Source organism: Silurus aristotelis, assembly GCF_946808225.1.
Source record: "Silurus aristotelis genome assembly, chromosome: 7".
Taxonomy (NCBI): domain Eukaryota; kingdom Metazoa; phylum Chordata; class Actinopteri; order Siluriformes; family Siluridae; genus Silurus; species Silurus aristotelis.
Window position 1 is genome coordinate 25,758,490 of NC_139580.1, and position 25,457 is coordinate 25,783,946.

General features: G+C 39.6%; 1 protein-coding gene across 3 annotated transcripts in view; it reads left to right on the plus strand.

Annotated features, from left to right (window-relative positions):
- The window catches only part of dgkzb (diacylglycerol kinase, zeta b), a 40,877-nt gene extending 29,980 nt beyond the window's left edge, over window positions 1-10,897 (plus strand). For all 3 annotated transcript variants that reach the window (XM_083546181.1, XM_083546182.1, XM_083546180.1), the window contains 14 exons: window positions 624-735; window positions 1,031-1,230; window positions 1,516-1,616; window positions 2,284-2,363; window positions 3,515-3,581; window positions 3,669-3,709; window positions 3,812-4,002; window positions 6,663-6,770; window positions 7,247-7,284; window positions 7,453-7,502; window positions 8,602-8,722; window positions 8,819-8,855; window positions 9,091-9,190; window positions 9,273-10,897. In XM_083546181.1, coding sequence (XP_083402307.1) covers window positions 624-735; window positions 1,031-1,230; window positions 1,516-1,616; window positions 2,284-2,363; window positions 3,515-3,581; window positions 3,669-3,709; window positions 3,812-4,002; window positions 6,663-6,770; window positions 7,247-7,284; window positions 7,453-7,502; window positions 8,602-8,722; window positions 8,819-8,855; window positions 9,091-9,190; window positions 9,273-9,389 — 1,363 coding nt within the window. In that variant the 3' untranslated portion in view covers window positions 9,390-10,897. The remainder of the gene's footprint in view (window positions 1-623; window positions 736-1,030; window positions 1,231-1,515; window positions 1,617-2,283; window positions 2,364-3,514; window positions 3,582-3,668; window positions 3,710-3,811; window positions 4,003-6,662; window positions 6,771-7,246; window positions 7,285-7,452; window positions 7,503-8,601; window positions 8,723-8,818; window positions 8,856-9,090; window positions 9,191-9,272) is intronic.
- The last annotated feature ends 14,560 nt before the right edge of the window (window positions 10,898-25,457 follow it).

Sequence of the window (25,457 nt, forward strand, 5' to 3'; positions counted from 1 at the left end):
CATACTGGGGACTTCATTGAGTTCATTGAGGGAAACTTGGATTTCAACATGTACTGTGACATTCTGAAGCAGAACATGATGCCTTTTATTCAGAACCTGGGACGAACGGCAGTTTCTCAACATAATAATAACCCCAAACACACCACCAAGAGGACAACTGCCTTGCTGAAGAAGCTGAAGGTGAAGGTGATGAAGTGGCCAAGTATGTCTTCAGAGCAGAAGGTAGAGAAGCGGCAATGTCTCTAACATCCAGCAGCTCCGTGATGTCATTATGGAGGAGTGGAAGAGGATCCCAGCAACAACCTGTGCAGCTCTGGTGAATTCCATGCTCAGGAGGATTAAGGCAGAACTAGATAACAATGGCGCACAGTTTTGTTGCCATTTATTTTTACAATAATGACAGTATGTTGAGTTATTTTTAGAGGACTGTAAATCTATACTACAATACAAGCTGCACACCAACTACTCTAAAATATATCCAAGTAAAATTTTTATAGTATTGTCCCTTAAGAAGATCTACAAAAATAGTGGCTGAAATGTGAGTGGTGTACTCTCTTTTGTGAGATATTGTACATCTAATGCTGTGGGGAGTATAAAATGTTGATTGTTGTTGTGTTTTTAAGATATTGTGCAGGTACAACGCCATGGGGCAACCCTAGTGACCACCATGACTTTGAGCCTCAAAGGCATGATGACGGCTACATAGAGGTTATTGGATTCACCATGACGTCTTTGGTAAATGAATCAATGTATCCCTAAAATGAATGTCTAATATATTTATGATGAGTTAATTGTATTATGTGATATTTGGAATAAAATATTGTTCAAGAATGACAACAAATCATTATTGGTTGCAGACTTCAGTTTATGCTCAAGTTTTTGATCTAGTAAAACGCAGAAAATAATATAAATCTAAGTTTAATACCCTTTTTAATTCTACAAGCGCACTGCAAAAGAAAATGCCGAAGCAAAAACAACTGGATATCTTCGGCCTGCTTTTTAAGACTTTGTATTGTGGATGGTCTCGTAGGCCACGCTGCAGGTAGGAGGCCACGGCGAAAGGCTGCATCAGTGTCAGGAGGTGACTCTCACCACCTTCAAGCCGATTCCTGTGCAGGTCGATGGGGAGCCGTGCAAACTGGCTCCATCTGTTATCCACATAACTCTCAGGAACCAGGCCAACATGCTGCAGAAGACCAAGAGGAGAATCTCCCTCCCACAGCTCAATGAGTGAGTCACACACAAACACCAGCCTTCTCCTTTATTATTTCAATTGTTGAAGGGGGAAACCAGAGATGTTTTCAAAATTTCCTTACAAATGGATTTTTATATTATTGTTGAAGTGCTGAATTGAGATATGAGACTTACTGTTAAAATTGTTTTGTATTTTATATCGTTAATGTACACAATAAACGAATATGATAATAATTTCTATATACTGTACAAATAAAGCTAAGAATTAAAATTGTGTGTGTGTGTGTGTGTGTGTGTGTGTGTGTGTGTGTGTGTTGTTAGTCAGCAGCCCATCTCTGAGCAGCTGCATATCCAAGTGAGCCGAATCAGCATGCGTGACTATGAGGCTTTACACTATGACAAAGATCAGCTCAAAAAAGCCTGTGAGTGAAACCTTTGTTTTTTAAGCACTGCATGTTTACTAAGAGATACTGTACACACAATTCACCGACCAGGCATAACATTATGACATTATAACATTGTGAGTGGTGAAGTGAATAACACTGATTATCTCTTCATCATGGCACCTGTTAGTGGGTGGGATATTATTAGGCAGCAAGTGAACATGTTGTCCTCATAGTTGGTGTGTTAGAAGCAGGAAAAAAGGGCAAGCGTAAGGATTTGAGTGAGTTTGACGAGGACCAAATTGCGATGGATAGATGACCGGATCAGAGCATCTCCAAAACTGCAGCTCTTGTGGGGTTTCCTGGTGGTCAGTATGTATTAAAAGTGGTCCAAGGTAGGAACAGTGGTGAACTGGTGACAGGGTCATGGACGACCGAGGCTCATTGATGCACGTGAGGAGCGAAAGTTGGTCCGTGTGATCCGATCCAACAGACGAGCTCTTGTAGCTCACATTGCTGAAGAAGTTAATGCTGTAAATGCTTGATGGGTCAGAACCAATATTAGGCAGGTGGTCCGAATGTTATGCCTGGTCTGTGTATTTATGATGCTTCCTTGCATGCATACAGTCAATCTTTTTAACAGAAGACACTACTATTTCTTTTTTATTGAGAAGGCATTCACATCAGACCTTTCTTATTTCCTCAGCTATTCCTCTGGGAATCATTACTATCCAAGCAGACAGCGATTTGGAGACGTGTCGTCTCCACATCGAGAGGATTCACGAGGTACACTTGGATCCTGAAATGTCTGCTGTCTGTCTGCTCTTTCAACAGGTTTTACAGGTGCAAAGCTACCAAAGGTGCAAACAATACACTAGTTGCCTTTTTTTCAGTAAAGAGGAAATGTGTTAAAAAGGACGTAAGTTGAGCCTTAAATGTTAATCCAATTTTCGTTGATTACTTACAAACTCTATTAAAGCAGTGTTGGAACAGATTGTTCCTACACTTATATTTGGACAATATTATGATTGGACACTATTATACTGCAGGAAGTAGTACATTGCTCTCATAATGGCAAGAAAAAGGCAGACAATTATAAGACATAAGTAAGTCTTTTTTGTTTGAGAAATTCAAAGAAAGCCAAGGTGTCAGTGAGTAAAGTGGAAACTGGACAAAACTCTGACAAGTAGAGGTTTGGCAGACCCAAAACCACAACAGAATCATAAGATGATTTTCTGAGAATCAACAGCTTGCGTGATAGTCAGCACAGCTTAACACTGTTGAAAATAATAAATCATAAATTTTGAAATCTTTGGTTCATCACACAGAGATTTTGTATGCTGTCAAGTAGGCGAAAGGATGTTTTATTTTTGTGTGTGACACCAACTGTCAAACATTGAGAAGGAAGTACGATGGTTTGGGGCTCTTTTGCTGGATCCAGGACCCTCTGATATATGCCTCGCTGGTCAGGGAGTCATAATAATGATCCAAAACACTTCCAGGCTGTGTCAGAACTATCTTAGATAAAAAGAACAAGACGACTGAATGGCCAGCACAGTCTCCAGACTTTACCCCCATCAAGATGGTTTCAGATGAACTTGTGAGAAAGGTGAAAGCAAAGCAACCTACAAGCGCAATTCATTCATGGGAACTTCTGCAAAAGCGTTGGGAAGAACTTTATACAACAGAAATCAAATATTGTTTGGAAAGACTTCCATGAGTGTGTTTATCTGTTAGATTAACCTCCACTCTTCTAGGAAGAGGTGACACCTCTATATTTTGGTGTATGCTTGTGGAAATTTGTGCTCATTCAACCACAAGGATGTAAGTAAAGTCAGTTACTGATGTAGGACGGGAAGGTCTGGGGTGCAGTCAGGTGTCCAAATACTTTTATTCATAAAGTGTGTGTATACAATTTATTATAATTTTTTTTACAGGATGAGGAGAATTCGGACCATACAGCGACCATACCCAAGCTCTCACCAAAATGGTGCTTTCTAGACTGTAAGTGAAATTATGTGCTAGAAAATCAGCAGTTGCCTTCAAATTTATTTATTTATTTTTTGATGCCCTCTGCATTTTCTTTCATAGCCACAACTGCAGATCGATTCTACAGAATAGACCGTGCTCAGGTATGTTGATGTTGAGGGTTCGGAAATATTTACAGTATGTAGATATGTTTGAATTTTGCCCTTTCACCCAACATATTTCTTTTATATGTTGTTGTGTTCCAGGAGCATCTGAACTATGTGACCGAGATCTCGCAGAATGAGCTTTTTATCCTGGACCCTGAGCTGATCACTAAGGAAACGGTGGGCACATCTACTGGAATGCCAGAAATGGTAGACACACTGGGAGAGAACTCGAATAGCTCTGACCAGATTGCCTTCCCAGCATGCCCTGCCACATCTTCACCATTTTATAGGTAACATTTTGTTGTTTTGCTTGTGAGTGCATCTCCATTGCTGTATTATAAGTACCTGAAATAAGGTACCCTAGAACTTAAGAACTTGAGGACTATTCTGAAAAAAAAAGAAAAGAAATTCAATTATGGTGCCTGTTTTTTTAACCATATGCGTAACACATACCTTTTGAGGCATATCTTGGTAATTATCTCAAAAAAGGATGCAAACCTACTGTTAGTTTCAGCATGGTGGAGGATTTCATTTGCCCTTTGAACTAAAAAATGATAATTCTTAAACCACTATTTTGACTATTTTGTGTTTTAAATACAGATAAAAATAAATGTACAGTATGTACATATTATATACTTTTTTCTGAACCGACTTTTATCGAAGTGGACGGAATCATGACAAGCTACAAAATACCAGTTAATTATAGTGTAAAACCTTCAGATTGAAAAAAAAAAGGAATTTCAGCACAAAAATGGCCTAAAGCGTACATCCAAATCAACTAATGAACCAGATTTGTTGAACGACTGAGTCAGAGCCCAGAGCTGAATCCAATTAAAGTGGGTTGTGCACAATTTAAAGGAGCCAAATGTTTTGAGCAAGAAATAGTGGGAAGTACAGAGTATTTTACTCGCACTGAATGTAAACTCAAACACTATGCACTATTCTTTGAACCAAGACAAAAGTGAAAAGCAAAAAAACTGTTGATTTGTGAGGTTTCATTTCGTAAAACACAAATGAAATTGTACGCCTCAACACTGCATTAACCATCACAAGAGCCTCTTCGACATGGCAGAATGAAACAAAGATCGAAGAAAACGACGTAGTAAAGCAATCTTTAAAAAATGTTTTTTCAATTAACAAGTAATATTACAACATCATGTCACAAAGTAAAGGAACCATTAGTGTTCAATGGACCAAATATTCAGAGCTGACTGTTTGATAAAATAATGGTGATTGGTAACACTCGTTGTCTATTAAAATATAGTGAAGTAAAAAGTAAATATTCTGAATTCTAAATGTAGTAGAGAGTAAAAGTTGCTTATGTCTTTAATATGCGGTAAAACTAGAAAGTAGGCAAAAATGACTTAAGTACAGTAAAGTACTTATACTGAAATACTTTACACTACTGTTTCCAAGTCAATATGTCCACACTGATGGACTCTAACTGTTGACTAATTTGGTGTAATAACAAAGTAATCGTTTAGGGCAGTGGTCCCCAACCCCCGGGTCAATTGGTACCGGGCCGCACAGAAAGAATACATACCGTATTTTTCGGACTATAAGCCGCTACTTCATTCCCACGTTTCGAACCCCGCGGCTTAAACAATGAAGCGGCTTATTTATGAATTTTTTTCCAGGTTTCACAAACTTCAAGCCAAAAAACTGAACCCCATAACATTAGACCAATGAAATTTCCGAACGGAAACGAAAAAACGCACCTCACCTGTGTTCTGAGCTGCACGGCATCGGGAGAAAAAACTTTCTCCCGAACTTTTTTTTTTAAACGCACGATGATGCCAAAAGATAAACTCCCGAGAGAAATAGTTGTGAAAGGAAGGAGGAAGACAGTGAACAATGACTTTCTTGGTAGGCTACTGTTTAGATACAAGCCGTTGTAACGCGTTGAGTCTGGGTGAAGGGAGAGCTCGCTAACTCCAGTTACAACAGAAATCATATAAGCACAGACAGGTTTCCAAAACTTGTGCTTAGTTTATTTTTCTTGGCGACAGAGTTACGGGTTAGTCAAAGAAACTTAGAAATGAGCATCAGAAAATAATAAGGACATATTCCTCGGTCTTGAACACACGCAGTAATACCGGAAAAATGCAGCAACAGGCAATTCCCAAAATACCGCTATGCTCTTAAAGGAAGCGCAACATATTTCACCCGTTACACCGTGTAACAGACACTGTCTTTCGTTAAAGTTGGTGTAAAGTACATTAGTTTTAAAGATTATAGACAGGTGCGGCTTATTTATGTTCAAAATAAAAATCTTTGTCAAATTCAGTGGGTGCGGCTTATATATGGGTGCGCTTTATAGTCCGGAAATTACGGTAACTTACATTATTTCTGTTTTATTTATTATCTGATTCTGAATGGTTTTATTTTGGAAAATTACCAGGTTCTCTCCACCACATCTGTCTATGACTCACCCTTAATGCATGTCATGATGCCTCGGTCACATGTCTTACCTCCATTCGCTACCTTCTTAAAGGGGCTGCTCTGGCCGCTAACACATAATACATTACCGCTAAATTCAAACCCCCAAGCGAGCAAAATGAACAAAAAACAACACAGTGGATTCACGTTTATTATTATATTTATATTTATTTTGTTGCATTTATCCGCCACACCTTAAAGGCCGGTCCGTGAAAATAGTTTCCGACATTAAACCGGTCCGTGGCGCAAAAAAGGTTGGGAACTGTTGGGGACCCCCCCCCCCCCCCCCAAAAAAAAAAAAAAAAAAAAAAAAAAAAAACATTTATAAAAAATGTAATTTGCTTTTCAACTTCATTTTTATACATCGTTATGTCACGTTGAGGATGGAAAAAAATTTAGCTTTTTATTTTAAATCATTAAAACCTGCCAGTTCATGAGTATGTTGAATTTTAACCTTCATTGTACAGCACAGCATTCATTAAAGTCTGTTTTTGACATGTTTTATTTGCAGAGTGAATGAAGATCCATCTGCAGCTCTAAAACCTCACACGTCCTGCGATGTCGCCGGTGCAGAGGAACAGGCTGATGTGCTGGAATCCACACACAAAGACATTTGCAAGTGAGAGTTTGGCATAAAAGGGTGTAAATTACTAGTCTGTGTAGCGACTGAAAAATGGTCAGTTTTGCAGTTTGTAAAAAGCGAGCTGCTCTTGGTTGCTTCCCAAAGAGGAATTTAATCTTGTACCACAACTCCATGACTTAAGAGCTACTTTCAGAGCTAAAATTGCAGTGTGTAATTCGCTGACTTGAAAAAGTTAGAACGTTCTCAAACATAAATGCTGAGGGGAAAAAAGGTTTGTGCTGAAATGAATGGTACTTCTGCTTCTTATGTAGTCTTATGTGCATTTTAATGGAAATAGTTGAGATTGTAGTTGCTTGCTATTACAAATAATTGATACACACACACACACACACACACACACACACACACACACACACACACACACACACTGTATGCTAAATAGCCTTCAAACAGTAACAGTATTTTACATCATTTGTTCACTGGTGATTTTTTTCTCTTCCTTGTACTCACAGATCAGATATGAAAAAGTCCAGAAATGAAAATGATAAAGGTAAATCACACCTTTTTGGACATCCAGGTTTAGACATGTGGCACACACTTTTTTTTAACAAAAAAATTTTTGGTGTAGGTTTTGATAATGAAAACATTGCTATTAATTATTTTACAACTGGTGATAAATAATCTTTTTTTTTTTTTTTTTTTTTTTTTTTAAATACAGAGACTATGAAAATGCTAATCACAAGTGTGAAGTCACATGATTTCAAAAAGGTGAGGAAACCTTTTATATGCATGGGTTTTATTTCTGATGATGAATGTGACACATTGACCAACTGGTATAAATAATGAGATATAAATGAATGAATTAATAATTATGATTTTCCACTTCCAATCTGTTACTGTTCCAAATACAGTTTTGAACTACAGTAATAAAGCTTCGAATACAATTCCAATCTGCTACAGTTCTAAATCTAATTCAAGTCTCATAAAGATTCAAATCCAATTTAAATCCTTTACAGTTCCAAATCCCAATTAATCACAGCTCCAAATCACATTATTGTAAAATCTAAACCCAGGTTCAGTCTGTTTACAGTTTCAAATTCAATACCAGACTTTTACAATCCCAAATCCAATTTCAACTGGTTTCAATTCCAAATCCAATTCCAATCTCTTTCGCTTATAATTCCAATTCCAATCTAAGTTCCATTCCATTTAAATCTTATTCCAAAACTCTTTGGTGCACAATCATTTTGCACAGGGACATAACAGTACATGCACATTGGTATTCTTGTGCATCTCTCAGTCAGCTTTAATAACAAAAGGTTTACAAGATATTTACACGAAATAAAATACATAGACTTCCTAATTAAAATGTTGAAACATAATGAAAAGTAAAAATAAATCAATAATATTGCACATTATATAAATACAAAACATTGCACTTAATTGACTATGCATAAATAATATTGCACATAACTGTGAGTGGTATTGACTCAATACTCAAACAAACTACAGCAGTATAAATCAGCACAATAAGAAACAAAGCTACTGTTAGTTTCAGCTGGTGTATGGTTCATTTTCCATCAATCCCCCCTGAACTCACTATTATGTCTGCTTTAAAACATTCAATGTTTTACAGATATAAAATATACAAATATACAGTAGGTACATATTATGTACTTTAAATCTTTCTCAGTCTTTTAAATGGTTTTGCTTTTCTCATAGTCTATTTTATTAGTCTCAGTTTCATAGTCTAATTTATTATTGATGTTTACTCAGCACCCGAAAAAGCTATTGGATTAGTGCCATCGCTATTTTTCTTGGTTTCATCCAAATCATCTCCAATGATTTATTTATTTATTTTTTGCAGCTTGTAGAGTTACACAAAGAAGGAGCCAATCTCGCAGTATCTGATGCACTGGGCTGTACTCTGCTGCACTATGCTGTAGATAATGGCAACAAGGAAATGGTCAGATACATCCTAGATAATGGTACAGTAACAAAACAGTTATTTAGCCGTCACTAGTGCTGACTCGCATTTCTTTCTTTGTGATGTGATTTTTATTTATTTTTATTTTTATAACCAGCTCCTGGTAGTATCCTGGATGTTTCAGAAAGAGATACGTGAGTAAATCTGCAAGAGAACAGTGGAATGATTACATTCATTCATTTGAACTATAATTAGAGGGTACATATAGAACCTCTACTAAACCTTTTTTTATCCAATTTGTTTCATAATCCATGTTACCGAGCGATGATTCAATATTTATGCAGTTATGATATATATATCATGCAATGTTGCATTGGAGTACAGCAACTGTAAAAAAGTGTTGGATCTGTGTGTGTGCACGCAATCTAGAGGTAAGACAGCACTACACAAAGCAGCAGCATTATCCCAGAGGACGATCTGTGGCTACTTGGTGGACGCAGGAGCTTCCCTCGCAAAGACCGACCTACAGGTGAGTGCATACCAGCAAACCAACCACCTTCAGCTCTTCTCACAGACTTAAAAGGTTCAATCGAACTCTGTGCTCTATTCAGGGTGATACTGCAAAGGCCCATGCTGAGAGAGCTCAAGACTGGAAGCTGGCTGAGTATTTGGAAAACCAACAGCATCACCAGATGATTCAGAGGGACGACCATGAGACGGCGGTATAGCCAACCACGCGTACTGTTCTTATAATCCACTGAGAAAATGCACACGCTTTTTTTTTTTTTCTTTAACGACACCAGGCCAGCATGCCGGTCTAAATGAAAACGGTTCATTTCTTTCTTGACTTTATAGCCAAAACGAAATGGAAAAAAAAAACGTTATGTCCTGTTGTAGCTGCATGAATTTGCTTTTCTTGTACTATGGGTAATTTTATAGATAATTAACAGAATTATTTTTTTTTTTTACGACAGGGTTAGATGAACTAAACTAAATCTGACTGTGGCTTTAGCCTTTTATTAAGCAAACCACTTAAACCTCAAAACAGACCATTGTGGACTTTTTTGTTGCTGTATTTAAAGGATCTATTTTACTTTTAACTAGATATTTACTGGCCAGATAATTACAGGGCCTGTATAAACTTTGGAAACACCTAGTTTTTTAAGGTTTTTAGGAGACACATAATTTTATATATATATCAAATTTTACACGTTAAACTTTTTTTATTATTAAATAATCCCTTTACACACACACATAGCTTCAGAAAAGTTTCTTTTCCCAAACGTTCAGCTGAAACCTGCCTCTTATAAAATTTGCCAAAGGTCTTATTGACTAGATGAAGATTTCTTTCTGACCTTGTGATCCAGTTCATCCCAGAGCAGTTGAATAGGATTCAGGAAGTATGCTTCGGATCATTGTATGGTGAAGTTGGTTCCAGTTAGGCACAGCCCAGACAGAATTGCATGGTGTTGTAGTAGGGGACGGTAGCCATGTTGTTTCAGTATGTTTGACTGTGGGGGTGGGGCAGTCTGCTAACATTTTCTCTCCTGTCATATTCGGATTCCTTAGTGCACAGAACTTTCTTTCAAATTCTTGCGTTTTGTTACGTCTCAAAAACGATAAACGACTAGGTGTTTCCAAACTTTAGACAGGCACTATAGGTACTTATGCTAGTCTAGTTTTTACCTAGTTGCATTAACGCTTTATTAATATTAAACTTGCTTTTGTCATTCAGACTGAATCGCCATCTGCATTTAAAATCTCTTCCCTGCCTATTAGGTGTTTCTGCATTTTTTTGGTAAACACTTGTATATTGATCCAAAAGCATATTCGCATGATTCTGTATATTGTTTTAAATAACAGCGTTAAGGTGCTGCTTCATTTATTTTTTTCGGATATTCTTGGAATCTTACACTGAACTACTTTCAGCCGATTTCGATTTCTGTAGATGATGAACACTGCACTGATTGTTTTAAGGACCTTTATAGTAATGTGATGCTCTTTCAAGGAATACTATATTTGGGTCATTAGGTCATGATGCTTTTTAGGAATAAGTTGGCACGTATTATTACATTTGGAATTATTCGATGAGGAGGTCTTTGATTTAAATCATTTATATGTGATTTTACGGACTGGTAATTGCACCAGGAACGTTTCAGATGCTTGCCTTTGCTTTATTGCCACAGTGGACACACTGAATGCTGCATTGTTGCATTAAAACATGGTGTAGGGATTTCTATGAAGAAAAAAAAAACATGGGTGGGTAACTACATGTTTACACATCATGAGTTAAGACATTGCATCCTTCGGTTAGTGTGTTTTGTGCTTACATGGTTGTTAGTGGCATATCCTCAGGTACTGAATGGTTTGTTTTATATTTTGAATGCAGTCTGCCATCATTGCCTTAGCATATTATTATTATTATTATTATTATTATTATTATTATTACCTTTTTAATGTATTGTCATGAATTATGAGTTAAACCGCATTGTCAATGCTCTGTACCGAGTTGCTGTGCAATTCACTGTTAAACATTGTGTGTACATATCTATCAGACATTTTAAAAATGTGAGTAACGATGCCATTCCGAAATCCTCTCTCAGCATTTGTACTACTTTATGACATGAAATTAAATCATAGGCCATGGTTTAATCTAATACTAATACAAAATATACTTTGTTAGATTATAGATTTTAGTATTTACTGTATATTTGCTGCTTTGTTATTGTCTACCTGTATAAAATAAATAAAGTTTGAAATATCTTTTCCTTTTTTATTCTATTATGTCATCCTAATAATGTAAAGACTTCATGCAGTTCATGGAAAAGCAGGTCCTGTCTGTATCTAAGAGAGAGTATAATAAGTGCTGGTAGGTGGATTGACCTTTTCCACTAGATCATTACTACTCAAATCAGTTCTTGTTTCCTATGTGTGTGTTCTACCAAACAGTCCAAACATCTCATTTTATTGTGCTGAAAGTAGAATTTCATACTAGATAGATAGATAGATAGATAGATAGATAGATAGATAGATAGATAGATAGATAGATAGATAGATAGATAGATAGATAGATAGATAGATAGATAGATAAAAAAAGATGGATGTTTTTTGTGCTTAAGAATGAATGGATGGATGGATGCTTGGATGGATGGATGGATGGATGGATGGATGGATAGAGAGGCAGACCTTGTTTTCTACCTCTGATTCATAAGACATACAAACTATTATGGGATAGAGACATAGAGACATAGAGAGATGCAGGTGAAGCTGAACCAGGACAAGAACAGAAAGACCTACATGTTATTATGCATAAAGCATGACATAAAGAGAAAGATAGAAAAAAAAGAAAGAAAGACTTGAGGATGAAGCCGAGGTTTTCAGTCTCTGTACTCAAAGGCTTGTTTACTTTCATCCTTCAATACAATGTACTTGTCCTGGTTCAGCAAATATTTTAGTATATCTCCTCAAGGTACAATACTGTAGGAATGAATCTTGGATATATTTTAGAGTAGTCAGTGTGCAGCTTGTATACAGCACAGATTTACAGTCCTCTGAAAAATACCTTAACATACAGCCATTAATGGCTCAAATAGCTGGCAACAAAAGTGAGAATGTAACCGACCTCAGACCCAGGGGTATATCTGGGCTGGCAACAAAGTTCATACAGGCACAGTATCACACACACTGTGCATCTGTGAAATAAAGGAAGAAACAGCGAGACTGATGAATGTCATTCCCTTGGCGCATCAGGAAACTTCTAAAATCGTGCCATTTTTTTCAAATGAATTTGACAATTTTCCATTCAAGGGATTTAAAAAAAATTGAAAACACTTCACACTTCCTTTTAGCCTTCCTAGAGTCATATAAACAGACAGCATGTACAAACAGTATATTTATTTACCTGTGAAATAATTAAAAACATGTTCACAGAAAAAAAAACATTAATCTCTATATGTTTCACAGGAAGGCTAATGCGCCATCTGCAGGTGTGGAGGAGAACTGACATAATTCTATTGGAATTCGTAATAAAAAACAAATTGGAGGGGAAGTCTGTTTTGAACTTATGAAATAAACATTGTTTTCTTTACCATTTACAAGTACACCCTAAGTGTACATGTCAAAATTGTGTTCAAAGTGTCAATATTTTTTGTCAATATTTTGTTGTCTAGCACCGCTTTAATCCTCCTGTGCATGGAATTCACCAGAGCTGTGCAGGTTGTTGCTGGGATCCTCTTCCACTCCTCTATAATGACATCATGGAGCTGCTGGATGTTAGACACATTGTGCTTCTTTACATTTTGCTTGAGGATTCTTATAGATGATCAATAGGGTTCAGGTCTGGAGACATACTTGGCAACTCCATCACTTTAATCTTCAGCAAGGCAGTTGTCATCTTGGCGGTGTGTTTGGTGTCGTTAGTATGTTGGAGAACTGTTGTTCAGACTAGTTTCTGAACGGAGGGCATCATGTTCTACTTCAAAATGTCACAGTATATGTTGAAATCTATATTTTCCTCAATTAATCGAGTCCAGGACCAGCAGCATTTATGCAGCCCCAGACCATGCTGCTACCACCACCATGCTTGACTGTAGACAAGACATAATTTTCTTGATACTTCTCACCAGGGCGTCACCACACATGTTGGACGCCATCTAAACCAAACAAGTTTATCTGGTAATTCATGCTCTTGCACAGGTTGTCTTCAGCAAACTGTTTGAGGGCTTTCTTTTGAGCCAGCTTCAGAAGAGGCTTTTTTTTTTAAATATAAGGTCATGCAAACCAACGTTTTATGGTCTGAGCTCTGACAAACGACCCTTCCGCTTTTGCAATCTCAAAAGCAATGCTGCAGCACTCATGGATCTGTTTCTTGAAGCCAGCTTTTGCACCTGACGCACAGCACGAAGAATAAACTTCTTTGATGGACCCTTGCAAGGCCTGTTTAGAGTTTGACACATCTTGGAAAACCTCTGTATGACCCTGGTAAATGTACTGTAACTCAGTATCAGGGTTTTACTGATCTTCTTATAGTCTAGGCCATGTTTGTGGAGAGCAACCAGAGGTTGCAAAAGTACACACATCCTTTACTTAAGTAGAAGTACAGATACCTCATGTTTTAAAATACTTGGGTAAAAGTTGAAGTACTGATTATACTTTTTTACTCAAGTGAAAGTAAAGAAGTTTTGGCTCTGAAATGTACTTAAGTAAAAAGTAGTTATTACTTCTACCTGTTTTAGCTGTTAACTGGACCTCACATCATATTAGATAGATAGATAGATAGATAGATAGATAGATAGATAGATAGATAGATAGATAGATAGATAGATAGATAGATAGATAGATAGATAGATGGATAGATGGATGGATGGATGGATGGATGTGCATGATAGCCTAGTGGGTTAATGTCAGGGTCCCCACGAGGATGAGTTTGAGAGTTTGATTCCTGGTCGAGCTGGTTGTTGTGTTGGTAAATAAAACTTCTGGACCTTGTCCACTCTGAAAACATTTTAATTCTGTGTTGGATTAGATTCTTGATTTCCTGGTCTTTAATGAAAGATAACTCCACCAAAAAAAAAAAGGCACTTCTGTGGTAGCTCAGTGGGTTACGGCTTGTGCCTGAACATGGTCCTTAATATAGTCCACGCTGGTGATAAGGATTCAAAGCCAGTCCTACATGCCTTCTTTCTTACTGCGCTGGCATGAAATAAAGTACCCTCTAAAAAGCACACATGCTTTTCAGCAGTGGTCGCTCAGTGGTTTAAGGCTTGTGCCTCATCTAAACATGCTTCCCAGTCTGATCTCTTCCATGGTTCAGTGGGTTAAGGCTGGTGCCTTGCTGAAGTCCTAGACTTAACACTCGACACACACTCATTACTCATCTCAGCCCATTCCACCATTATTCATTTATTATTATTTATACTCTACCGTACTACACTGTTTACATGCTGTTTTTTGCACCTTTACTGTTTCTTATTACACTATACTGTTATTATACTATACTGTTTACATGCTGTCTTTCGCACCTCTACACTACATTGTGTCTGTTTATATTCACTCCCGGGTATAGTTTTTACAGATTCCTCATACAGTACTGTATATTCAGAGTATACAGTAGGTGTACTAGTTGGCGCTATCTCAGGTTTTGTGTCTTGTCTTGTGTTGTCTTGTGTTTTCTGTCTGCACTGTCTGTCTGTACTGTTTTTTGTCTGCACTGTTTGCATTAGGTTGCACTCGATGCACTTTATGTAGCTTGTTGTTGTTTAGTGTAGCACCATTGTTCCGGAGGAACGGTGTCTCGTTTTTACTGTGTAATGTGTACCACTGTGTAGAGTAGAAATGACAATAAAAGCCTCTTGACTTGACTTGATGGTGAGGATCAGGGTTTGAATCCTGCTTTCTTCCTGCCATTTACAATGTGGGTTCAACTTGTGCTACTTACATCTGTATTCGCTTCCTACATCTTTCTTTAGCGTTAAATTCTTGCGTCGATGGTTTGAAAAGAAAGATAGACCGGCTTTAATCAAGCTTCCCATCCTGTTTTTTTTCTGATGGCTTAGTGGGTTAAGGCTGGTACTTTGCTAATGTTGGTGGTCAGGGTTCAAACCTGGCTTTCTGTCTGCTAGTCATGAGGTAGGTTAAATTCCTGATTCCTACATCTTCATATTCTTGTTTTAATGGGTTAAAAAGAAAGATAGACCTGCTCTAAACAAGCTTTCCAGCTTGTCCTTCCTGATGGTTCAGTGGGTTAATGCTGGTACAATGCGAATAGTGTGACTCAGGGTTTGAATCCTGCTTTGTCCCTGCTAGTCATGATATAGGTTTACTTCCTACGTCTGTATTTAGCATTATATTCTTGTGTTGATTGTTTGAAAGAAAAGATAGACCTGCTCTAAACAATCGTCGCAGCCGGTCCTGCCCGATGGTTTAGTGGGTTAAGACTGGTATTTCGCTGTTGGTGGGGTTTAGGGTTCGAATCCTGCTTTCTGTGTTTCTGTCTGGTCTAAATTTCTTGTTTTGAAGAATAAAACGAAGGATAAACCCCCCAAAAAAAGAAGGTGTGTTGTGGGAGTTGATGGCTTTGTTATAAAAGCCTTGCCTCTGAGCTCAGAGGTTGCTGGTTCAAATCTGGCTTGTGCCCATACTGGCTAAGCTGTGTGGAAAGCAGTCTGTGGTGAGCAATGGAGTGGTTGACTGTGAACAAAGGCTGTGAAGACCTGCTGCTTCATAGCCTCAGAAAAAGTGAGGGTGATAGGTTTTTGGCAGAATTTTTCCCTATATATGCAAAACTAAGTCGACACTTTTTTGGACGTTTTTGCTTCATAACCCCGTGTTGTCAGCTTCTCAGATACTGGGGGGGGCAGATGCCCGGATATTGCCCCCCTGCTTCAGGATACACCCTCCGAAACCATCCACATCCAACGCAGCCATTCCGGACACCTTCCACACTCTTAACTTCAAGCCCTGGCCAGGGTTTGAACCGGCAACCTCTCAACCCAGAGGCAAAGCTCATGAAGATTATGGACCTTTGAAGAAGTAGATGCCGAACTCGCAAACATCCCGAACCATCTAGAGACGTACCAGTGCCAATTGGATCCCGTACATGTGTGGTTTTGACATTGGACCTCCTGGAGTGTTTAAAGGCTCTGGTGTGGAGAAGCTGATGCTGTATCTGTAATGATCACAAATGTTGAGCTCATAAAACTAGGAGCGACTAACCATATAGACTGTACAAGACTGTAGAAAGAACATTACTTATAATCTTATACTTCAGTACTCATGTTAGTTCTCACTCTCCAGTGTTCAGTATTGTTGAAAGATTTATGATTAAACTCTTGATGTCACCCTAATGAGGATGGGTTCCCCTTTTGAGTCTGGTTCCTCTCAAGGGTTCTTCCTCATTACATCTAAGGGAGTTTTTCCTTTCCACAGTCACCACGGCTGCTCATCAGGGATAAATGCACACCATTCACCTTGACTGTTGATTTCTGTAAAGCTGCTTTGAGCCAATGTCTGTTGTGAAAAGCGCTATAGAAATAAACTTGACTTGATTTGACTTGACTTGATATGTAAGCATGGCTTAGTGGGTTAAGGCTGGTACTTTGCTAATGTTGGTGGTCAGGGTTCAAAACTGGCTTTCTGTCTGCGAGTCATGAGGTGGGTTAAATTCCTGATTCCTACATCTTCATATTCTTGTTTTGATGGGTTAAAAAGAAAGATAGACCTGCTCTAAACAAGCTTTCCAGCTTGTCCTTCCTGATGGTTCAGTGGGTTAATGCTGGTACGTTGCGAATAGTGTGACTCAGGATTTGAATCCTGCTTTTTCCTTGCTAGTCACCATATAGGTTTACTTCCTACGTCTGTCTTTAGCATTATATTCTTGTGTTGATTGTTTGAAAGAAAAGATAGACCTGCTCTAAACAATTGCCGCAGCCGGTCCTGCCCGATGGTTCAGTGGGTTAAGACTGGTATTTCGCTGTTGGTGGGGTTCAGGGTTCGAATCCTGCTTTCTGTGTTTCTGTCTGGTCTAAATTTCTTGTTTTGAAGAATAAAACGAAGGATAAACCAATTAAAAAAAGAATGTGTGTTGTGGGACTTGATGGCTTTGTGATAAAAGCCTTGCCTCTAAGCTCAGAGGTTGCTGGTTCGAATCTGGCTTGTGCCAATACTGCCTAAGCTGTGTGGAAAACAGTCTGTGGTGAGCAAGGGAGTGGTTGACTGTGAACAAAGGCTGTGAAGACCTGCTGCTTCATAGCCTCAGAAAAAGTGAGGGTGATAGGTTTTTGGCAGAATTTTTCCCTATATATGCAAAACTAAGTCAACACTTTTTTGGACGTTTTTGCTTCATAACCCCCTGTTTTCAGCTTCTCAGATACTGGGGGGGGCAGATGCCCGGATATTGCCCCCCTGCTTCAGGATACACCCTCCGAAACCATCCACATCCAACCTTCAACGCAGCCATTCCGGACACCTTCCACACTCTTAACTTCGAGCCCTGGCCGGGGTTTGAACCGGCAACCTCTCAACCCAGAGGCAAAGCTCATGAAGATTATGGACCTTTGAAGAAGTAGATGCCGAACTCGCAAACATCCCGAACCATCTAGAGACGTACCAGTGCCAATTGGATCCCGTACATGTGTGGTTTTGACATTGGACCTCCTGGAGTGTTTAAAGGCTCTGGTGTGGAGAAGCTGATGCTGTATCTGTAATGATCACAAATGTTGAGCTCATAAAACTAGGAGCTACTAACCATATAGACTGTACAAGACTGTAGAAAGAACATTACTTATAATCTTATACTTCAGTACTCATGTTAGTTCTCACTCTCCAGTGTTCAGTATTGTTGAAAGATTTATGATCAAACTCTTGATGTCACCCAAATGAGGATGGGTTCCCCTTTTAAATCTGGTTCCTCTCAAGGGTTCTTCCTCATTACATCTAAGGGAGTTTTTCCTTTCCACAGTCACCACGGCTGCTCATCAGGGATAAATGCACACCATTCACCTTGACTGTTGATTTCTGTAAAGCTGCTTTGAGCCAATGTCTGTTGTGAAAAGCGCTATAGAAATAAACTTGACTTGATTTGACTTGATATGTAAGCATGGCTTAGTGGGTTAAGGCTGGTACTTTGCTAATGTTGGTGGTCAGGGTTCAAACCTGGCTTTCTGTCTGCGAGTCATGAGGTGGGTTAAATTCCTGATTCCTACATCTTCATATTCTTGTTTTGATGGGTTAAAAAGAAAGATAGACCTGCTCTAAACAAGCGTTCCAGCTTGTCCTTCCTGATGGTTCAGTGGGTTAATGCTGGTACGTTGCGAATAGTGTGACTCAGGGTTTGAATCCTGCTTTGTCCCTGCTAGTCACGATATAGGTTTACTTCCTACGTCTGTCTTTAGCTTTATATTCTTGTGTTGATTGTTTGAAAGAAAAGATAGACCTGCTCTAAACAATTGCCGCAGCCGGTCCTGCCCGATGGTTCAGTGGGTTAAGACTGGTATTTCGCTGTTGGTGGGGTTCAGGGTTCGAATCCTGCTTTCTGTGTTTCTGTCTGGTCTAAATTTCTTGTTTTGAAGAATAAAACGAAGGATAAACCCCCAAAAAAAAGAAGGTGTGTTGTGGGACTTGATGGCTTTGTGATAAAAGCCTTGCCTCTAAGCTCAGAGGTTGCTGGTTCGAATCTGGCTTGTGCCCATACTGCCTAAGCTGTGTGGAACGCAGTCTGTGGTGAGCAAGGGAGTGGTTGACTGTGAACAAAGGCTGTGAAGACCTGCTGCTTCATAGCCTCAGAAAAAGTGAGGGTGATAGGTTTTTGGCAGAATTTTTCCCTATATATGCAAAACTAAGTCGACACTTTTTTGGACGTTTTTGCTTCATAACCCCCTGTTTTCAGCTTCTCAGATACTGGGGGGGGCAGATGCCCGGATATTGCCCCCCTGCTTCAGGATACACCCTCAGAAACCATCCACATCCAACCTTCAACGCAGCCATTCCGGACACCTTCCACACTTTTAACTTCGAGCCCTGGCCGGGGTTTGAACCGGCAACCTCCCAACCCAGAGGCAAAGCTCTTCCAATTGAGCCACAGGATCTCCTGCAAGAACCTGATTTTTAGGACCTTTTATAGTTCTTTATTAAAACTTTTTAAACAATTTAAAGGAAAGCTAAGCAGTAGGAATCGAACCGGGTGAGTCAGACAGCAGAGACCGTATCACTAACCACTACACTACCATAGAGGTGGCAAACAAGGCTTTGCTTATTGGACTCTTGGTTTTCTATAGTTAAGAGACCACTGTTTTATCTTAGATCATGATGGTAGAGGGTCAAAGTCAAAGTCTATGAGAAGTGACTCAGGTACAAGAACCACATCTCCAACAGTTGCACCACTGATATACCATGATTTGCCAGCAACCAATTTTAATGACCTTTCATTGTTCTGTTTTTAAAAACTTCTTATAATGTTCAATATGAAACTAGAGGTAAGAATCGAACCAGGAAAGTCTTTAATCATAGATCACTAATGGCATTACTTCAAAACTTAAAACTTTGCTAGACATGTAAATAAGCAGGAAAGACAGAGACAAAGACAAAGAGACACAGACACAGCTTTAGAAAGAGTGAGAAACAAATAGAGAGACAGCAAGAGAGAGAGAGACATATACAGTGAGACAGAGACATTTACTAAAAGAGACCCAGAGACAATTAGACAGAGAAAATAGAGAGACAAAGATAGCAAGATATAGCCACTTCCTGTTGGAAGTGTCTATCCCGAGCGACACTTAATGATCTCATTTACTAAATGAGCAGTAGTGAGTTAAGGGCTTGCTCAGGTGCCCAAAACTGGCAGCTTGGAAGTGTTAAACATGTATCATATTTACAGCATGTGATATATATGTACTTATAAAGCACTAAATGGTTTGGCTCCCATGTATCTCTACAGTCTTTTAACACGCTACAATCCGCCACGCTCGCTGAGATCTCAAAACTCTGGGCTTCTAGTAGTTCCTAGAATACCAAAGTCCACTAAAGGCAGTAGATCATGTTCACATTTAGCTCCTACACTCTGGAATAGTCTTCCTGACAGTGTTCGGGGCTCAGACACACTGTCCCAGTTTAAGTCCAGATTAAAAACATATCTTTTTAGCAAAGCCTACACATAACATACGTCTCACATCATAACCTTGTGCTCCAGAACATCTGATTACATGCACATTATCAACTTGTGCTGTTAATATCATGAACAGCAGCTACGCTAATTCCTCTCCACTGCTTCTCTTTCTCTCCCCATCCCGAGGCATCCTGAGGTTGGCCAGCTCCAGTCACGTCCCACCTCATGAAGATTATGGACCTTTGAAGAAGTAGATGCCGAACTCGCAAACATGCCGAACCATCTAGAGACGTACCAGTGCCAATTGAATCCCACTTCATGTGTGGTTTTGACATTGGACCTCCTGGAGTGTTTAAAGGCTCTGGTGTGGAGAAGCTGATGCTGTATCTGTAATGATCACAAATGTTGAGCTCATAAAACTAGGAGCTACTAACCATATAGACTGTACAAGACTGTAGAAAGAACATTACTTATAATCTTATACTTCAGTACTCATGTTAGTTCTCACTCTCCAGTGTTCAGTATTGTTGAAAGATTTATGATCAAACTCTTGATGTCACCCAAATGAGGATGGGTTCCCCTTTTAAATCTGGTTCCTCTCAAGGGTTCTTCCTCATTACATCTAAGGGAGTTTTTCCTTTCCACAGTCACCACGGCTGCTCATCAGGGATAAATGCACACCATTCACCTTGACTGTTGATTTCTGTAAAGCTGCTTTGAGCCAATGTCTGTTGTGAAAAGCGCTATAGAAATAAACTTGACTTGATTTGACTTGATATGTAAGCATGGCTTAGTGGGTTAAGGCTGGTACTTTGCTAATGTTGGTGGTCAGGGTTTAAACCTGGCTTTCTGTCTGCGAGTCATGAGGTGGGTTAAATTCCTGATTCCTACATCTTCATATTCTTGTTTTGATGGGTTAAAAAGAAAGATAGACCTGCTCTAAACAAGCGTTCCAGCTTGTCCTTCCTGATGGTTCAGTGGGTTAATGCTGGTACGTTGCGAATAGTGTGACTCAGGGTTTGAATCCTGCTTTGTCCCTGCTAGTCACGATATAGGTTTACTTCCTACGTCTGTCTTTAGCATTATATTCTTGTGTTGATTGTTTGAAAGAAAAGATAGACCTGCTCTAAACAATTGCCGCAGCCGGTCCTGCCCGATGGTTCAGTGGGTTAAGACTGGTATTTCGCTGTTGGTGGGGTTCAGGGTTCGAATCCTGCTTTCTGTGTTTCTGTCTGGTCTAAATTTCTTGTTTTGAAGAATAAAACGAAGCATAAACCCCCAAAAAAAAAGAAGGTGTGTTGTGGGACTTGATGGCTTTGTGATAAAAGCCTTGCCTCTAAGCTCAGAGGTTGCTGGTTCGAATCTGGCTTGTGCCCATACTGCCTAAGCTGTGTGGAAAACAGTCTGTGGTGAGCAAGGGAGTGGTTGACTGTGAACAAAGGCTGTGAAGACCTGCTGCTTCATAGCCTCAGAAAAAGTGAGGGTGATAGGTTTTTGGCAGAATTTTTCCCTATATATGCAAAACTAAGTCGACACTTTTTTGGACGTTTTTGCTTCATAACCCCCTGTTTTCAGCTTCTCAGATACTGGGGGGGGCAGATGCCCGGATATTGCCCCCCTGCTTCGGGATACACCCTCCGAAACCATCCACATCCAACCATCCACATCCAACCTTCAACGCAGCCATTCCGGACACCTTCCACACTTTTAACTTCGAGCCCTGGCCGGGGTTTGAACCAGCAACCTCCCAACCCAGAGGCAAAGCTCTTCCAATTGAGCCACAGGATCTCCTGCAAGAACCTGATTTTTAGGACCTTTTATAGTTCTTTATTAAAACTTTTTAAACAATTTAAAGGAAAGCTAAGCAGTAGGAATCGAACCGGGTGAGTCAGACAGCAGAGACCGTATCACTAACCACTACACTACCATAGAGGTGGCAAACAAGGCTTTGCTTATTGGACTCTTGGTTTTCTATAGTTAAGAGACCACTGTTTTAACTTAGATCATGATGGTAGAGGGTCAAAGTCAAAGTCTATGAGAAGTGACTCAGGTACAAGAACCACATCTCCAACAGTTGCACCACTGATATACCATGATTTGCCAGCAACCAATTTTAATGACCTTTCATTGTTCTGTTTTTAAAAACTTCTTATAATGTTCAATATGAAACTAGAGGTAAGAATCGAACCAGGAAAGTCTTTAATCATAGATCACTAATGGCATTACTTCAAAACTTAAAACTTTGCTAGACATGTAAATAAGCAGGAAAGACAGAGACAAAGACAAAGAGACACAGACACAGCTTTAGAAAGAGTGAGAAACAAATAGAGAGACAGCAAGAGAGAGAGAGACATATACAGTGAGACAGAGACATTTACTAAAAGAGACCCAGAGACAATTAGACAGAGAAAATAGAGAGACAAAGATAGCAAGATATAGCCACTTCCTGTTGGAAGTGTCTATCCCGAGCGACACTTAATGATCTCATTTACTAAATGAGCAGTAGTGAGTTAAGGGCTTGCTCAGGTGCCCAAAACTGGCAGCTTGGAAGTGTTAAACATGTATCATATTTACAGCATGTGATATATATGTACTTATAAAGCACTAAATGGTTTGGCTCCCATGTATCTCTACAGTCTTTTAACACGCTACAATCCGCCACGCTCGCTGAGATCTCAAAACTCTGGGCTTCTAGTAGTTCCTAGAATACCAAAGTCCACTAAAGGCAGTAGATCATGTTCACATTTAGCTCCTACACTCTGGAATAGTCTTCCTGACAGTGTTCGGGGCTCAGACACACTGTCCCAGTTTAAGTCCAGATTAAAAACATATCTTTTTAGCAAAGCCTACACATAACATACGTCTCACATCATAACCTTGTGCTCCAGAACATCTGATTACATGCACATTATCAACTTGTGCTGTTAATATCATGAACAGCAGCTACGCTAATTCCTCTCCACTGCTTCTCTTTCTCTCCCCATCCCGAGGCATCCTGAGGTTGGCCAGCTCCAGTCACGTCCCACCTCATGAAGATTATGGACCTTTGAAGAAGTAGATGCCGAACTCGCAAACATGCCGAACCATCTAGAGACGTACCAGTGCCAATTGAATCCCACTTCATGTGTGGTTTTGACATTGGACCTCCTGGAGTGTTTAAAGGCTCTGGTGTGGAGAAGCTGATGCTGTATCTGTAATGATCACAAATGTTGAGCTCATAAAACTAGGAGCTACTAACCATATAGACTGTACAAGACTGTAGAAAGAACATTACTTATAATCTTATACCTCAGTACTCATGTTAGTTCTCACTCTCCAGTGTTCAGTATTGTTGAAAGATTTATGATCAAACTCTTGATGTCACCCTAATGAGGATGGGTTCCCCTTTTGAGTCTGGTTCCTCTCAAGGGTTCTTCCTCATTACATCTAAGGGAGTTTTTCCTTTCCACAGTCACCACGGCTGCTCATCAGGGATAAAAAGAAAGATAGACCTGCTCTAAACAAGCTTTCCAGCTTGTCCTTCCTGATGGTTCAGTGGGTTAATGCTGGTATGTTGCGAATAGTGTGACTCAGGGTTTGAATCCTGCTTTGTCCCTGCTAGTCACGATATAGGTTTACTTCCTACGTCTGTCTTTAGCATTATATTCTTGTGTTGATTGTTTGAAAGAAAAGATAGACCTGCTCTAAACAATTGCCGCAGCCGGTCCTGCCCGATGGTTCAGTGGGTTAAGACTGGTATTTCGCTGTTGGTGGGGTTCAGGGTTCGAATCCTGCTTTCTGTGTTTCTGTCTGGTCTAAAATTTCTTGTTTTGAAGAATAAAACGAAGGATTAAACCCCCCAAAAAAAGAAGGTGTGTTGTGGGACTTGATGGCTTTGTGATAAAAGCCTTGCCTCTGAGCTCAGAGATTGTTGGTTCGAATCTGGCTTGTGCCCATACTGCCTTAGCTGTGTGGAAAGCAGTCTGTGGTGAGCAAGGGAGTGGTTGGCTGTGAAGACCTGCTGCTTCATAGCCTCAGAAAAAGTGAGGATGATAGGTTTTTGGCAGAATTTTTCCCTATATATGCAAAACTAAGTCGACACTTTTTTGGACGTTTTTGCTTCATAACCCCATGTTGTCAGCTTCTCAGATACTGGGGGGGGCAGATGCCCGGATATTGCCCCCCTGCTTCAGGATACACCCTCCGAAACCATCCACATCCAACCTTCAACGCAGCCATTCCGGACACCTTCCACACTCTTAACTTCGAGCCCTGGCCGGGGTTTGAACCGGCAACCTCTCAACCCAGAGGCAAAGCTCATGAAGATTATGGACCTTTGAAGAAGTAGATGCCGAACTCGCAAACATCCCAAACCATCTAGAGACGTACCAGTGCCAATTGGATCCCGTACATGTGTGGTTTTGACATTGGACCTCCTGGAGTGTTTAAAGGCTCTGGTGTGGAGAAGCTGATGCTGTATCTGTAATGATCACAAATGTTGAGCTCATAAAACTAGGAGCTACTAACCATATAGACTGTACAAGACTGTAGAAAGAACATTACTTATAATCTTATACTTCAGTACTCATGTTAGTTCTCACTCTCCAGTGTTCAGTATTGTTGAAAGATTTATGATCAAACTCTTGATGTCACCCAAATGAGGATGGGTTCCCCTTTTAAATCTGGTTCCTCTCAAGGGTTCTTCCTCATTACATCTAAGGGAGTTTTTCCTTTCCACAGTCACCACGGCTGCTCATCAGGGATAAATGCACACCATTCACCTTGACTGTTGATTTCTGTAAAGCTGCTTTGAGCCAATGTCTGTTGTGAAAAGCGCTATAGAAATAAACTTGACTTGATTTGACTTGATATGTAAGCATGGCTTAGTGGGTTAAGGCTGGTACTTTGCTAATGTTGGTGGTCAGGGTTCAAACCTGGCTTTCTGTCTGCGAGTCATGAGGTGGGTTAAATTCCTGATTCCTACATCTTCATATTCTTGTTTTGATGGGTTAAAAAGAAAGATAGACCTGCTCTAAACAAGCGTTCCAGCTTGTCCTTCCTGATGGTTCAGTGGGTTAATGCTGGTACGTTGCGAATAGTGTGATTCAGGGTTTGAATCCTGCTTTGTCCCTGCTAGTCACGATATAGGTTTACTTCCTACGTCTGTCTTTAGCATTATATTCTTGTGTTGATTGTTTGAAAGAAAAGATAGACCTGC